This window comes from Typha latifolia, chromosome 4 (genome assembly GCF_019914945.1).
Source record: "Typha latifolia isolate L0001 chromosome 4, TyphaL0001v2, whole genome shotgun sequence".
Taxonomy (NCBI): Eukaryota; Viridiplantae; Streptophyta; class Magnoliopsida; order Poales; family Typhaceae; genus Typha; species Typha latifolia.
The window spans coordinates 3,178,491-3,196,329 of NC_133089.1; the positions used below are offsets into that span (position 1 = coordinate 3,178,491).

At 36.0% G+C, this 17,839-nt stretch overlaps 1 protein-coding gene across 1 annotated transcript; it reads right to left on the bottom strand.

Annotated features, from left to right (window-relative positions):
* Positions 1 to 122: 122 nt before the first annotated feature.
* On the bottom strand, positions 123 to 16,233 carry LOC140786852 (dynamin-related protein 3A-like). Its single transcript, XM_073135544.1, has 20 exons — positions 15,733 to 16,233; positions 14,603 to 14,885; positions 14,455 to 14,483; positions 14,266 to 14,367; positions 13,832 to 13,900; positions 13,689 to 13,748; positions 13,324 to 13,437; positions 12,077 to 12,125; positions 11,252 to 11,361; positions 11,056 to 11,148; positions 10,866 to 10,958; positions 10,618 to 10,755; positions 4,381 to 4,494; positions 3,387 to 3,491; positions 3,212 to 3,254; positions 2,822 to 2,970; positions 2,590 to 2,736; positions 1,242 to 1,294; positions 920 to 1,019; positions 123 to 835 (listed from the first exon to the last, which is right to left on the bottom strand). Exons 1-20 carry the CDS (start codon positions 16,081 to 16,083, stop codon positions 584 to 586), a joined length of 2,454 nt encoding a protein of 817 aa, XP_072991645.1. The 5' UTR covers positions 16,084 to 16,233; the 3' UTR covers positions 123 to 583.
* Positions 16,234 to 17,839: the final 1,606 nt, after the last annotated feature.

Consider the following 17,839-nt stretch of genomic DNA (forward strand, 5'->3'; position numbering starts at 1 on the left):
TTACCTAACATAATCCTTACTGTATATATGTATGTATATAAACCAACAAATACTGTACTTATCAGATAACTATCCGCGTACACTTATAATTTTCTGGAGTTAATAGCATGCATGTAAAGATATGAGAAACAAATTCATCTACTTCTCAGAAAAGATGATCAAATTTACATGAAATAAGGTAGGTGTATCCCTCCCAATGGCAACAAAAAACAGAATATATTTCTCAGAGTGAGTGGCAACAGAACCAGTGATCCACGTGAATATGCTCTACTACTAGCAGGCATCATAACTTTATACATCCCTTATAAAGCAGGGCCATTAAGGAACTCTCGTACAAGATACAATTATCTCCTCCCAGGGTTGGAGCAAGCTGGGTTCCTTCTTGGTGAATGTTATATGAAAGCTTGACCTTTACGAGAAATAAAGGGGATATATCAACTGTACATGAAGCACCTGACCTTGCTGCTTTAATTGGCATTGGGTCAGCACTAAAAGAATTATGACTATACTTTAGACCTTGTGGAATCAAACCAATCAAATATGCACCATCCATACGGACAAAAACTCTAGCACGCATAAAAGTTCATGAGCCAACCGCTGGATAGGATTCTGATCCGTTGGCATCAAAATTTGAGTGTGGCAATGGTGATGGCTGCTCCCCTGAGTGAGCTGACTTCCTGGATCTTGGGTTTTTGAGGGAAGCCACATATAGTGAGCTTACGTCCGCATAGAAAGATGAAGGAAGCCCATGGATCTTTGGAAGACCTGTTGAATCACCCTCCAGAGTATAACCCTTCTCAATAGATTCTGCTTCAACTGGTATCTCATCCAGTGTCTAGTTATTGAAAGAAGGAAATATGTTCAGCAAAGGAGTATCAGTAAAAACATCCAATGGAACTTCAACAATAGGACAACCTACCCTGTATGCCTGTTGCAAAACTTTTAATGTTTCTCGGATACGCTTTCTTTTGATAGTAATTTCATCAGGTTCCTTCAACATTTCTTCAAAGAGATTTTCCCTGCATGTGCAAAAAAAGCATCACACTAGATTTTCTTTTTTCTTTCTATATCACCTGAAAATCTGAAATAAAATCTGGGAAAGAGAATTAATAGTTTAATACTGTTAGAAGCCTTAAGTGGACGTTGACATAAAATAGCAAGAATTAGTTTCAAGAATATCTTCAGTTTACTCAAGATCTGCATTGGAATCAGCAGACTAAAAAGAGTATCTAGTTTGTTACCTGTAAAGGGTAGTAATAAAAACATTATGCAACTCTCGTTTTGTGTGATTAACCTGGCAAAGAGGACAAGGAATTAATCAATTGATGGATATGTAGCACAAACCACAAGCAACAAGATTTTCCATCACATTTAGTTTCACAAATAAAAGATCCAGTGCCACTAGTATGTGTACAAATTCTTTCTAGTTGACTCATGCTTGTCTAGAGAGTGGCAATTACTAAAAGAACACATATCAGAGAGAGATGAAACATCTAACATTCCATGATCAAATAACATCTCGTCATCTCCAGAATGGAAGTTCATTATATAATTAAGGAACACTACTTCCATCTTCAAAATACATTCAGTAGAGGTAACACTTCGGAAAATTAACAATAAGGAACATATATTGACAAAAAGAATTGGTAATTCAAAATTACTAAGAAAGCACTAAATAGAGTCATTAACAATGTGATAAAAACATGTGAAAAATGTCCAAGGACGTGAACACCAAAAATTTTAATGAAACCAAGTAGCCAACGGGAAACTTGCTACAAAAGATATCCAACTACAATGGTAAAAATGTCTGACTGAAGCTACTCTGAGGTTGAAACACATCTTATGCCCCTCTTTTGCTTAAGTGAATTGTTGCCTTTTGAATTCAGGGTTCCTTTCAACAGTTCTTTATCTACCTAAATGTTGTATCCTAAACCTGGTCCTCAAGTGCCATCATAGCAAGAACATTTACATATGAGATACAGATGTCCTACCATGATATACAATTTTTTCTTGCAAGTTCTGAAACATAAGTGCACAACTAATTGAATATTTGGTTTAGAGCAAAGAATATACCACACTTGATTTAGACTCAGAATCATGGATACACTCATATGATTCCAGCAAAAAGATGTAACTGGCTAGTACAATGCAGTTCAGCATTACGCTTCTCTATATCTTTCGATTCAGCAGTACTCAAAGTACTCATCCTACGGATTGAAATCTTCAAGCAGCTAGTAAGATTTCAGGAGATATGTTTGCATATAGGCAGTGACCAAAATAATAGGAGGAAAGTAAACTTTCTGGAGAACACCTATTAAATCAGCAGTATCTTCCTGACTACGTAAAGTTAATTTCACAATTAAAAAACAACTTAAATCAAACTGTAAAGTTATTTGAGATCTTATACATTCAAAATAAAGATATCTTAACACACAACAATATTTTCATGCAAGTCATTACAAGTATAAAGACAGCTAGGCCCAAGAAAAACTCGTCGTACCTTCAACAAGGTGCACGAGCTTAACAAAGTTAAAAAAGAAAGAGAAGACACTAATCAGATTCCCGCATAATTACAGTAAGACAACTCACCAGGAAATGCATAATTGCTTTGGGAACACAGTCCTCAATATTTTTCCTGACAATATCATAATATGATTTCAACAACAATTTAGTGATTGCTATCTCTAGTGCTTCTTGCTCGGTCTGGTTTTCTGAGGGCTTTATGACAACAGGTGGCTGAGCAGTAAAAAAAAAAAAAGGTTACAGAAATGCCTATAGATAGAAGTGGCAAAATCAATCAATTTGTAGACAATGGGCTCACCTCTCTCAACTGAATCATGGAAATAGTATGTTCCATTGTATGCATGGGTGCATTATATGGCCTCTTCACGGAACTCTCTTTTGCATGTGCACGGTCCTCACTTGCACCAAAAATTGATGAAAATCCCCAACTTGATCCACTTGCACCTCCTGACAGATCTCAGATTCAGATGGTATTAGTACTCCTGTTATACTATGGATAAGATAACAACTAAATGTAACAAATACAATGTAAGGGAAAGGCTAAATCAAGTCCATGAAACTATGTAGGGCAACAGGAGGAATGCTTCCAACAGAAAAGAAGACAGTATCATTAAGCCTTATTTGCCATTTTGTTTAAAAAAAAATTTGGATACTCACTTCTTATACAACATATAATCAACACACTTACCAGATGAACCTGCTCTCTCTGCATCCAGTCCATGTCGAACTCCCTGTAATATTGAGAGAACTCAGAGAAGGTAAAAGTGACAGAAACCCTTCATCAAAATGCACTTCAAAGAAAAAGTAGTTTCATGATGTAAGTATTAGAGAGACATTAAGACAAGGAAAACAAGAAAATAGACCTGAAGGGGGTCAGAAAAGACACCATTTGCACCAGATCTGGCAAGGATAGCTCGAGATTTTGTACTCTTTTCAGATGATTGTAGCTTATCAGAATCCATTCCGTCCTGCATCCAGCGGTATATTTAGCAACAAAGCAGTATGGCACATGTAGAAAGCAGATGTAAAGACTATCATCATGCACCCTTAAAGGCTTAAACAGTTAGGCCAACAACAAGGGGCACATATGAAAGCTAATTAACTGAATCAGGTACTTGAGAGATGCAAATTGCAAAGAAGGTGCCAACTTGAGGGAGATATATGAAGCATTTGTTCTTCAAAGGATGAAATTTAGACAGTTAAATGACGAGCTGTGTTGATTTAATCACCCAAAAACATAAGAACTTTAATTATAAGAATTGTATTCATCATAGTACTACTTGTACTCATTCTCTCCAAATGAGCCTGTTGTTCAGGCGCAGGTTACAATAGGCTGGAAAGCTCTCTTGTGAGAGGTTCTTACAAAGCAAGCACATGTCTTGTGATAAGAGTCCACCTAATACAAAACAAGCAAAACATGAGCCTAGATTATGAGCTCAAATTAACAAACCGAACACAAGCAAGGCCTAGCTTGCCATTTGCCGCTCAATTTAGTTTCATTTACTACTATAGGTACTATAGCAAGATGTGAATATCTTGTACTCTATACTATAGGAGTATAAGTATTATATTTAAGTAATGGTTACAACAACAACAACAAAAACCAATTTAAGCTACCTTTTGCCTTGAAAGTGTATTATAATAATCTAGTTTTAAAGAGGAACTCCCAGAATTACATAGTGGATTAGTGTGGATCAAGATTGTGTAGTTATGCTGCCAGAGGAATGCAAGATGACAGACGAGTTGGCAGAACTGCATAAGATCCTCAAATCTACCACGACCACCCTCTTTTGCCTTTTCTTGTTTCAAAAACAATTAACCCACACATAAAGAGAAAACATAGAAACAATAATATACCTTGGATCGGGTCACTGTTACTGCTATTTTAGCAGATCTAATTTGCTGTTGAGCAATCTCAACAGCTTTGCTGCCACCAATGAAACTTGGATGTGAAGTATTTAGATAGTCCATCTGCACAAATCAAGTACTCAATTATACATGGATATGAGGAGTAAAAAAACTAAAAATTACATATATATATTAAATTAAAGTACATAGTTACCCCAACAGGGTATTCCAATGACTACAAGTCTACAACTCAGGAAAGTCTAGTCATCGTATATCTAGAAAAGAACTTTGATAAAGCTAGAAGAAAGTGTTAGGAGAAGGTGGTAGAAAATTCGAGAGAAGAAAATTGTTCTCTTGATACTTAATACAAGATGAAGTGGATAAAATTTTTAAACTTTCCTATTTCACTTGCTTCACTTCCATACTAATACATAAGATAAAACCACATAGTGATTTACATGACTCTTAATTATACTATATGACTCTTAGTTATTATACATAACTCTTTGAATTCCAACATCTAGAGAACCCAAAAGATAACTATAATTTGAAGACATAGAGAAGACTAGGAGTCACCTCAAAATCAAAGCACTAATCTTGAATTCTGTACTAGCCAATTAATTTAATTGACTAGTCAAATGGGCTAGCTTAATATTCCTACATTCTCCTCTTAAGCTAGACCATTTTCACACCGAGCTACTTCTTCAATTTGGTGAAGGTATCCATCTTGAAAGCTTTGATGAATATATCTGCTAATTATTTTTGAGTCTTGCAATACTTGACCTCGATTTCACCATCTTTGACCAAATCTCGAATGAAATGATACCTAACTCGAATATGCTTGCTTCTACTATAGAGACCAGGTTCTTTCTAAGTGCAATTGTTGATTTGTTATCACAAAATAAATTTGTGCCTTTTAATATACTCCGCTTTCGTAGTAGAGAGAGTGACAACATCCTACTTCTTTGAAGACCATGAGATAGCACCGAAGCCGACATTGAAAATATAGCCGAAAAGTACTCTTGCTATTGTCAGTGCTTCCACCCCAATCACTGTCACAATAGCCAACTAAATATGAATTCTTAGCACTTTTGTAAGTAATACCTTCATCCAAGGTACCACTAATATATCTCAAGAGTTTTTTTCCAACCTTCCAATGACACCTTTTTGGTGTTTCCGTGAATCTGCTCAAAAGACTAATAGAGTATAAAATATCTAGTCTTGTACTTGTTAAGTATATGAGACTATCAACAAGGCTTCTATAAAGAGTAGCATCAACAAGTTTATCATCACCTTGTTTGCTTAATTTCAAGCCAACCTCTATAGATGTGCTTATAGGTGAAGCTCTTTCTATTCGAAATCTTTTCAAGAGATCTGCTGCATACTTCTTTTTTGAAATGAAAATTTAGTCTCCATTTTGTTAACTTCAATGCTAAGAAAGAAATGTAGAAGTCCCATGTCTGTCATCTCAAATTCATGCATTATGGTTCTCTTAAAAGCTTCAAGATAATTTAGACTATTTCCAGTAAAGATTAAATCATCAACATAAATGCATGCAATTAATAACTCACCATAAATCATCAACATAAATACATGCAATTAATAACTCACCATGTGTACATTCATTGATGTAAAGAGTATGCTCCAATGGACACCTCTTGAATCCATTATTCAAAAAATATCCATCGATGCGACTGTACCATGCCCTTGGTGCTTACTTTAAGCCATACGAGGTTTTCTTCAACTTGCATACTTTATACTCTCCACCTTTTTTCACATAGCTTGAAGATTGATTAATATAGACCTCCTTTTCAAAAACACCATTTAAAAATACTGATTTGACATCCAATCGATGCACCTTCCATTTATTTTGAATTGCCAAAACTAAAACCATGCGAATTATCTCAAGTCGAACAACAGAGGCAAAGACTTCATCGTAGTCGACATTATACTTTTGATTATAGCCTTCGCTACCAAACGCACCTTGTGCTTCTCAACTATACTTTTTTCAGTCAACTTGGTCTTGTAGATCCATTTAACACCTATTGGTTTGTGGCCAGTAGGAAGATCTACAAGATTCCAAATATTATTCTTTGTGATTGAATCAATTTCTTAATCCATAGCATGCCTTCATTATTTTTGTTACGAAGCCTTCTCAAAAGTGATAAGATTTGCATTAATAAATAGTGCAAAGTTGCTCATATCTTCATATGATACTTCTCTTACAACTTCATAGATCTCTCTAATGCTCCTTATTTTCTTTGGTGGAGACTCCGATGAAGAAGACATTAGAGATGACGTGGATGAAGAAGACGGGATACAGTGGAGTCCTTTCTTCTTCTCCAAGATCACCGTCTTGACTTTCTTCTTCACAAGCAAGAAATAGAAGATTCTTTTTTCTCTTCTCCATCCCTCTCAAGATTCTTTTTCATCAAATTTTACATCTCCACTCACAATAACCTTCTTAATAAGGGGATTAAAAATTTAATGGGCTTTGAATTTTTCACTATAGCTTATAAGAATATATTTTTCAAATTTATTATTCAATTTCTTCTTTTTCTCATCAGGCATATGCACATAGGCAATGCTTCCAAAAACCATCAAGTGAGAAACACAAGGTTTGTGTCCACTCCAAGCTTCTTGATGTGTCACGTCGTGCACACTTTTGGAAGTTGCATGATTCAAAAGATAGACCACGCGTGCTATGTCTTCGACCAAAAATATTTTAGGCATCTCTTTCACCTTTAGCATACTTCTAGCAAGCTTCATAATAATTCGGTTCTTTCTTTCCACCACTTTTGTTTTGTTGTGGTGTGTGTAGCGGGTAGTAACTTGATGTTTCATACCATGCTTTTTAATAAAAGAGATAAAATCTTGTGAATTATATTCTCCTCGGTCGGAATCCAAAATTTTTAAGATATGTTCGTTTTGCTTTTTGATCAAGGTCTTAAATTCTTTAAACTTGTTTAACACATCTCTCTTTTTTTTAAGAAAATAAATCTATGTCTTTCTACTATAATCATCAATAAAAATAAGAAAATAACAATTACCTCCAATAGATATTTGTGCATAGGGCCACAAAGATCGGTATAAATAAGCTCAAGAGGTTTGGATGCTCTCCAAGCTTTTCTATTTGGAAAAGAGTCTAGTGATACTTTCCAAGTACACATCCTTCACATACTTGATCATGTTGATGAATATTTGGCATGCTCTATACCATTTGTTTCTTGCATATGTGAGAAAAAGAGCTAAAGCTCAAATGACCATAACCGATATGCCAAAGCCATGATTAGTACTTTATGATGGTGTTGAAGCATGAAAGAACTTCAATTTGCATATCTTGTTTGGTGTCATTTTTACTTTGGCTATAAGAATATTACTCTTGTCCTTGATCTTGCATGTCTCTTCCTTGAAGAGAACATCAGGATCCTCGGGAAGAAGTTGCTCAACATTCAAAAGGTTTTGCTTAAGGCCTGAAACACAGAAGACATTAATAATGCTCTTGTCACCTTTATTTGTTTTAACAAGAATCAATGATGGTCGTGCCAGGGGCATATACCATGACGTGCCACTATCGGCATGGCACGTGCCGGTCGGCACAGGGTGTGCCAAGCGGCAAGCCTCAGCGCGCCCTTGCGAGCCAGTGGCACACCCCTACATGCTAGTGGCACACCCCTGCGTGCTAGTGGCTCACCTCTATGTGCCACACACCTTTACGTGCCATCGACAAATATTTATAATATCTTTAATGAACTTTTAAAAATATTTAGAGATGTTTTTGAATCTTTGGTAAATTAATCTTTAGTTTTTGGCTTAAATATATGTATTAAAACCTACATCATAGTGCTTTATCTTTTGATTATTTTTGTAAATGATCTATTTTGTCAAAGATAACATAATAGTTAAATATAAATATTATTCAACACATAATATGATTAATACATTTATTAAAATTAATATTAATGGTTGAAAACTCCATAATATAATTGAATATTTCATAATAAAATTGAACACATAATATTAATTGATAATAATTCAATAATTATAACTAATATCTCGTTGAACGTAGAATGACAAGGATCAAAAACTTCATTTACTGGCACAAGAATAATATAAGAATGTTGCATTAAATATTGTCGATATTATTCAAAACTTATTCACTGATAATATTGCTTGTTGTAACGTCTCACATAGTCTCCATACTAATAGAAATTTTATAATTCTCTTATGATATGATATGGATATTGAACATGCATAAAAACGCCCAACACAGGCATAGGTACATCATAAGCATATGTAGATTGTGGACGTAGAATATAATAAGAGTATTATAGCTTTGGTGGGTATGATTAATATGATGGTAATGATGATGAACTTATATCATCCTATGGGTGCACCTCTCCTAATGTTTTGCTACATAGAAACTCAAATTCTCTATAAAAATAATACTTCTTAAAAAGTTGTCTAACAAAAATGTATGTCCCATCTTTATCATCACCGCCACCAGATTGCATCATTATCACCATTACCATCACCATCACCATCATATTATCTAAGTTTTCTAAGTAATCAATTGATTAGTTAATTTTATAATGATTGATGAAAATAGAAAAAATAAATAAAAAAAAGTTCCATATAGCACAATGATTGGCACGTGGCTATACCGGACATGCACGGCTCAACATGACTTGGCACGGGGGTGTGCCACTAACGTGCCATTACTGGCACGATAAGTGCCGGTCAGCATAGCTATCCATGATGAGAATATCACAACTTCTTTTGATTGGTAGCTAGCCATCGCTGATGTGAACCTCACTTTAAATATATTCATTCAAAGTGACGAAAACACGTTTGTTTCTTGTTATTAGTTACTACAACGACTATTAACATACCAAATATCATTAATAACCTCTCCTTGTACATTACAAACAAGAAAGAGAGAACCATCCTCCTTTTGATCACTTCTTGAGCATAGTTTGCATCTTAATTTTCCTCGGCAATCTTTCTTCTGCACATTCTTTTTATGTGGTCATATTTGCCAGAATGATTACATTGGCATCTGCTTATCGTCCTCATCCTCTACCTCTATCTTTGGTTGAAGTAGATGAGAATATATTGTCATTTTCATTTTTTTTTGACCTCTTCCGCCATTACTTCTACCGCTCCCATGACTAAAATGTCATCCTCTTCTTCCTCTGGAACCTCCTCTCAATGAAACTTGAAATTGAAATGCTTGCTCTAAGGGAGGAGAATCAAGTTGAATCGTGCGATGTTCATAAGATTGGAGTGATCCCAATAAACTTTCAATGGAAAGAGTAGATATATCTTTAGATTTTTCAATAGCAACAATAATATGCTCATACTTTCTAGTTAAACTTCCAAGAAAGTTTATATATATATATATAGTGGTTTACATTATTCTTAATTATACTATATGACTCTTAGTTATCATACATAACTCTTTAATTTCCAACATCTAGAGAACCCAAAAATTAACTATAATTTAAAGACATAGAGAACACTAAGGGTCACCTCAAAACTAAAGCACCAATCTTAAATTCTGCACCAGCCAATTAATCTAATTGATTAGTCAAATAGGCTAGCTTAATATTCCAACAGAAAGACATGCTTTTTTGAGAAGATGTAAAGTATAAGTACATATTTCAAGCACCCATATTGTACCTCATAAATATGGAAAAAGCAGCAGATCTTAGTGCAACAAACATTTCCGAGGCCCTGGCCGCCAAAAAGAGCAAGGACCATCGGTTTTGCACTATTCTGTCACCTATCTACCTGGATTCTTTTTAACAACTTGTGCCTACATTTATGTAGGCCACAGTAGCTAATTTACTAGCATATAAGTCCGTGGTTCAAAGTTTTGGTTTTGGTTTCGGCTTGTAGAAAAAGAAAAAAAGAATATTTTAGGCTGAAATAGAATAGTTTTAGCATATTGCGGTCCAAAATAAATGTCAACCACAGAAATCTACAGTTTTGGCCTTAATCAGTGAATTTCGTTTTAGTTGTCATTAAATTTCGGCCCTTACTGTTTTTCTTAGATCATCCCAGCTATATTATAGGGAAAGTGAAGTAGTGAACCAACAAAATGAGAAACATGGACTGAAAAAGGGGGAAAAACAATATTATAGTAAATGAAACGATTCCAGATGAGTTTTTGAAGGCGTGAGATAGCTTCACGGACTTTAACTAGACATGCCAATAAGTGATAGCTAAGTCAAATTTCTATACCTCCATCTCGATTATGTGGGTTATCATCAATTCAGCAGGCTGGAGACCTTCCCGTAAGAATTTCCCAATCACTTCATCCATACACCTCCGAAGGATGGGAAATTGTTGTAGCTCATTAGCTAAGCAGTGATGGCTCATCTATCAATGTAGACAAATTAAGTAAAGAGAAGTTGGACTGCTTGAGTTTTAGAAAAATGTTAGTTCTCATAAAATCCATAAAATGGAGCAGAGAAGTGAGAACTCTATACCTTAATTAGTTCATCATAAATGAATTTGGCACATTGAAGGCTTGGGTCCAGCAATCGGACTATCTGCCTGCGAACGAGAACTTCAAATGGTACCTAATTGGTCAAAAGATAAAAACAAATATTGATAAACTGAATGTAAAGCTTATTTTCCTTTTACCAGAAATGCATCACATCAATCAACAGACATCACCTCAGGTACAAACAAAGCACTCCTAGGACCAGTCGAATTTTGAATTGCCATGCGGATATCTTCATCAGTAATGTCATCACAAGGATCAACTTCCTAGAAATTGAACAGACAAATTAAATCTAAAGAACTAAGTATATATAAAAGGTAGCACGAAGAGGTTAAGTTATTTGAATAAATAGCATATAAGGTTGCATGCCTCTAGACTCTTCACAAAGATAGACTGGAAAATATAGTGAATTCGTGCTCCACCAGAAAGCTCAGTTGTGGATATTTCTTCGTTCTTGCCTTCCACCATTGAAGAAAAAGCTGCAGCAAGTTATCATGCCATTTGGAAATTATGAGAGTAAACTAATAATCAAAGAAGATTAATATGCAAATAAAGATGAAAGAGAAGGAGCTCATAATTAACAGTCAATCAATATTGGCCAAGTATCAGAAAATACATAAAATACTAAAACCATGACCACCTTTATCAATTAAATGAAATCACAAGTACCAGACTGTTATTAGTAGGCGCCATAAATCATACTCATAGGAATTGTCATTATGTTGTACGCTCCAAATTTAAGACTCCTTCAGATCCATAATCCGACTTACAAAGAATTTATCAATAGTGTTTACAACTAAAGGGATCTCACAGACTAAATTAAAATGATAAATGGATGTCTCTTTCCAACTTAGACATATTTTTCTCAGACAACCCACAATATGAAAAGACCTTTAGAAATGGTCAAACTGTATCCACATTCCATGTCCTTATTTTTGGAAATTGATTACTAAATGAGGTATCGAAGGCATATCCAATAAAAAACTCCAATTAGATCATACCCAAAAAAACAAATGTCATAAAGCATCCAAAAGTATTCTCCAAAGGAATAGACACAAAAAAAAGGAAGAAAAATCTGGTCAAAAAGACAAACAGACACAGTTGAAGCTATATTAGCAATACTACCGCTCTCATAGATGCAAAAGAGGAAATGGTTAACCAAAAGAGGAAAAAATGAAGTAATTTAAGAACTACCTTCACAATATTTTGCGAGAATGTTCAGGAGTTTTGCACCCTGACCTGCCTGAATAGATGATGATGATACAGAAAAAGTACATCAAAAGATTGAAGAAGCAGTTATTTATATAGCCAAACAATTACTAGTACATGTCACAAGAATATTAAAAAGCTAAGTATGGTGAGCGGTGACACTAAATGGTAGAAAAAAATACAACGAGAAACATAAACCATTGTTATAACGCATCAATTCACCTTCTTTGTTCCATGTATTGAATATGTACATAAAGTTTTAATATAAAGTTTGTATTCTCACTCTCTCTCAAATATTATACATATACTCAAATAGAAGAAGGGCGAAAACTCGTGATCTTCCATCACAAACCATTAAAATTGCTAGATTAGATGGACGTAATATTTGGGAGAGAGCAAGGTAGGATAGAGGAAAGTTCCCAGGAAAATTCCTAGGACTAGACACAACTGCTTAACACCATAGTTTTGTCAAATATTTACTAGCTAAAAATTATGCAATTAATGTTACGAATCAAATCTGGAACGATCCATTCATAGGAAAATTATAAAATTTTAATGGATGACTGATTTGAGTGGATTTGAATATCAGAGCAAGAAGTTATGGCCAAAAGGGTGAAGGAAGTTAGAATCGGACTAAAACGGATTATCCGACGCTGCAGCAGTCATTGGGAGGGTGGCGGGCAGCCGTGGGATAGTGGATGTTTGCCTTAAAGGTAAGTGGCTCGTAAAGGAAGATGGTGGCTGGAGTTTGGAGGTAGAAATAGAGACTCTAGGCTAGATCTACTCCTAGAAAAAATAGACGGCTATAATTAAAAGATGAAGGTAAAATAATAGTTTGACTTAAACCAATATTCATTTCACACCCTAATTAACCCATGACTAGTCATATTTATAAGAATAGAGGCATAGCGAATCGGATCAAATTCGCTATATTAGGCTTACATCCACTATAATTTGAAATTAAAAATAATAAGCAAAATTAACTAACTAGACTCGACTCAACACTCATGGTCGGATCATAATAGTTAAGATGTTGAGGCTTGCCTATATTGCAGCTTGGCTATATACTAAAGCCAAATTCTTGTTTTTAGCATGTTCTCTTAAACTTAAGATGCTTCCATAAGGGCATGACATCCAATGAAAATTAATAATGGAACTCCTTGACAGTTATGTTGACATCATAATAGAGGGACACACCATCAATGACAAAAGGAGAATGTAAAGGAAGATACCTTTGATTCTACTACATCACCATAGACAGCAAGCTCCTTTGCAACAGATGTCAACTGAGCATTAATACGTGACTTCAATCCTGGCAGAACGGTCCTGATATGTTGCACCAAAATCTGCAAATAACAAATCATTATGGTTAACATGCATAAATAGAATTAAAAACAAGCGCATCATGAGGACATTGGTATGTAGACAAACTGCAGTTTTCAAGGGTTCATAGAAAACAAATCCATTTTCAGATCCTAGGAAGTTGGAAAATCCTGTTGTGATGGTTGGCAATTGCTTTGGACGTCTAAATTCTTAGAAGAAAAAACAGCTATCAAGTTTGTTACGATTGCAAAATAAACGCCATCAGGAAACCCACCTGATTTAGTTTCTTGGCTAACTGGGGGACCCCGCAACAATGAGAGAGACCATGATATACCTACAATGACAGCACATCCCCTAAAAGTATAAATATATATCAAGATAAGTAAGGAGATTTCAAAAAAATTTCAAGAAAGATACTGGTTGATTGCGGAAGAAGGTCTCCTCATACGCTAGAGCGTCTTCGATACTACGATTCAAGTTAATATCCTGCAGCAGCAAACAAAAATTAGAGGAGAACAGGTCCAAAAAGTTTATACTTCTGAGAAGTACTAGTCTTATATGGTGACAATGAGAAACTGACTTAATTGTTGGTACCCCATTATTTTTTTAAATCTCAAAAACCAAATAAAGAAAGGGACCACTCCTACATGAAGATGAAGAAAAGAGCCACTCACTTCTAGAAAGTAGATGCTTTGATGTTTCTAGTTTGTGCAAGAATGCAATAACTACCAAAAAAATGCTTCAGTTTAAAGAAAAGCAAAGCAAAAAAAAAGTACTATCACAGAAAAATTCCTTTAACTTCTATACATCTTCCAACTACATATATAGAGATTATTGACATTATGAAGTACCTGCTGGCTGCGGTTGACTACACCAACATAACCAAGCTGTAGTGGGATCACATTTCCCAGTAAGAAGTTGCGGGCATCAGTGCCTCTGTCCATTATATCCAACTGCAGAAATAAGCAGAAAATGTAGTCCCATGAGATGATAAGTATGACAAGCTTAAAATGATGAACTTAGGGGGTAACAAATGAAACCTTTGTGATAACGCCAATTGTTCGAGACCCTGAGAGAATTTAACAGGAAATTATAATTAAGTGTCTACTATACTCCAGCCTTCAGTTGAACCATCAAGATAAAATTCCTATTCAGGATAATTGCAAAATCATCTACTCATATTCTTACCATCTGGATCAGCAATCCTAGCCATCTGCAAAGCATCAGAATTCACTAGATCTGCATTTGCTGGTGAGACTGCTAATATTATGCAAGTTCTGTGTTTGATGTATGACAAGATCATTGTTCTGATTCTCGTCTCAATATCAGTTGGTTGGTCACCTACAGGCACCTTAGTTATTCCGGGCAAATCAACAAGAGTAATATTCAGGACATTTGGAGAAAAGATCTTTAATCGAATTTGTTTGTCTGAAACACCCTTGTTCTCTCCTGCTTCTCTGTCTGTTTCAGCCTGCATGGAGAAGAAAAAGTATGTTTGCAACTCACGTAGGAGGAATATTGCCAGTAACTATTTTCTTAGAAGCAAGGCATATAGTCCAAAAGAAACCAAACCAACAGGTGAAAGTCCAATACCATTGCAAAATTCTAAAAGCTAATAATGAGTTCCATAAGATGCGGCGTGAATACACCACTTGCATTAGCAAAAACCATTTGTAAGCTATCATTCATACGGTTTTTCACTATGCCCTCACTTTATCATTCAATACAGATTAATAAGTTCCACAGAATCTTCCTCCTATAAGATCATTAAGATGGGAACATAGGTTGCTTATTATAAATGAAACATGATGATCAAACAGTAGTTTTGAACTCAAAAATGAAAAAAAAATAAATAAGAGAAGGTAGCACTACAATACCCATTCTAAATATGCTATATTATGCCACATAGGCAATGCAATTTATCGCTGCATAAGGCCAGATACAACATATTACAATTTAGCTTACATTATTCTCTGCTGGATTAATCATCTTATTATCCAAAAGTATTTTCAGTCTAGCATTATGAATATCTATCACCCATATTTTTCCTTATACTTTAAATGAACACTGGCTTCCTAAATCTACGAACTAGAGTGAAACGTGCACCTACATGTGCACCAACCTAGCGCATATGCAATCCCTCGACCAACAGAAGTCCACGGATTCCGCACTCTGCAGCCACCTTAAAAGATTGGCTACAATTTTCAAGCTTCCAATTAAACTACAGCATCCGGGGCTTAAAAATCCTTGTTCCGAAAAAATATCTTAGAAACAACTAAGAAAACAAAACCATAAACCCTAATTTACCCAAAATTCACCTGGATCTCTCTCCGAATCTCTCGGAAATCAAAGAACCTCCTTCCAGGCAAGTGGAGGAACTCCCCCCACTCGTCCCCCTCCGCCTTCTCCGGCCTACGTGGGCAGTGCACGAGCTGCAGCACAAGCGGCCTTCGCGTGCAGATGTCATTCCCCCTTGGCAAGAAGTCTCTTCCGACGAGCGCCTCGAGCACGCTCGACTTGCCGCTGCTCTGGCTCCCCACCACCGCCACCTGCGGCAGATCGATTGTCGACGAGTTTCCCAGCTGCGCGAATATGTCCTGCAGCTTGTTGACGATCGGGATCACGCTGCTCCCCACTGGCCCCGCCGCCGCCGGTTCCTCCGCCGCCATCACCAGGGTTCCTAGCAACGAATTCCGGAGATAGCGAGAGAGGAGATATAGAGAAACCCTAAGTTTTTTCCTATCTCGGAGTTCAAGGGGATTCTTCAACCGGAGAGAAGAGAGGGGGGAGAAGCGAGAGGGAGAAAGGTGGAGCCGTTCCCAGACGCGGGTACGGGGATTTTCTTGCTATGTATACTCACCTGAATGACTAAAATGCCCTTGTATGTCACTAATTCATGGAGTTTAGCATGCGCAGGGGTAGGAGGGTAGAATCGGAAGGTAGTTTCTTGGGGAAGGGTCTCGTCGGAGGCTTGTAAGAGACCGCATACAGATCCGCCTGCGGGATAGAAGTCGCCTTACTCGCAGACGTCCTGGATTTACTTACACGAAGAAATGGACGGAGAAAAGAACAATCGCATACATGTATGTATGCGGAGAAGGTAGGGAAATATGCTAGTGGGCTTGGTCCGAAAGAATTGGGCCGGATTCGGTTGGGCGGCGGCACGGGAAAGGAGTCCGGTCGGCGAGGTGACGAATCGTGGCAACGGGACCCGCGATTTGCACCGGAAAAGGAACACTTTTGGTGACACCAGGTGGGACCCACCTGAACTGGTGGTTTATAACCGCGCGTTGTTTGGCACCACACGTTAAGGCATGGTGCCCCACCGCCAAGGATTTTTTACAATTCGCACCCTACACTTTGTGTTAATTGCAGTTTATAAAGAGACTACTACAATCGTGTATATGCCACTCTGGCAATAATTAGTATGAGCCTAAGTTTGGTCAAATTGATCAATTAACGAAATTATGAAGATATTGATAATAATTACGTTACTATAATTTTTTTTATTTTTGTTTACTTTGATCGGATCGAAGCCAACATTAATAAGAATGAATTGGAATATGTAACCTAAGTGGCCATCAAGCTGCCTAGAAGTTTGTGATCACTTAATTATTATTCTTTTTAAGTCATCATATAACAAGTTAAGTTACGGTAGCTCGAAGGAATCATCCCAAGTCAGATCTTATCCAATAAATAAATATTGAGGTCCTTGAAAGTTGGAATTATACTTCACCAAGCAAGCACGGTATCCAAATTAGTGCTCTTATACTTGCTAGAACGTATCAAAACCCGGAGACTTTATTTTATTATAACGATTAGTAAAACACTAAATTTATTAGCAATTCATCTAAGATGAGAAAATAATAATAATTTTTTTAAAAAAATTTAATATATAAGTCCCTGAACTTATTAGCATTTTATGTGTGGCTAAAAAAGTTAATTAATTAATTAAAGCGGACTTAGGTCAACCAACCACCATTTCATATAAAAAAATAAATTTGGTAGCCTAAATAAATAAATCATTGATAACTTTGGCAGTTTATTTGGTTAACTTACAAATATAAATACTGAACTAGTTGAGATTTTCATCTAAAAGTAAAATATGATCACTACAGTAAAAATATAAAATAGACTCATTTTAATATTAAATTTGATATGTAATATATTTTGATAACCATGTGCCAAAAAAATTTTTTAAAACATTTTGCAATCCTGTTTCATGTCAACCCCTAGATATTTAAATAGATAAAGAAAAAAGGGCACCACCTTGAGCTAGGTACCTTTGCGTTCTCTCGTAATAGCATGCAACTTACCACTCGTTGGGGGCAATTACAAAGAGTTGACCACTCTAAACAGCCCAGATTCACCGTTGTAGTGAGGACTAGGTTGCTTCATGAACACTCTCATGTTATGAATAAAACC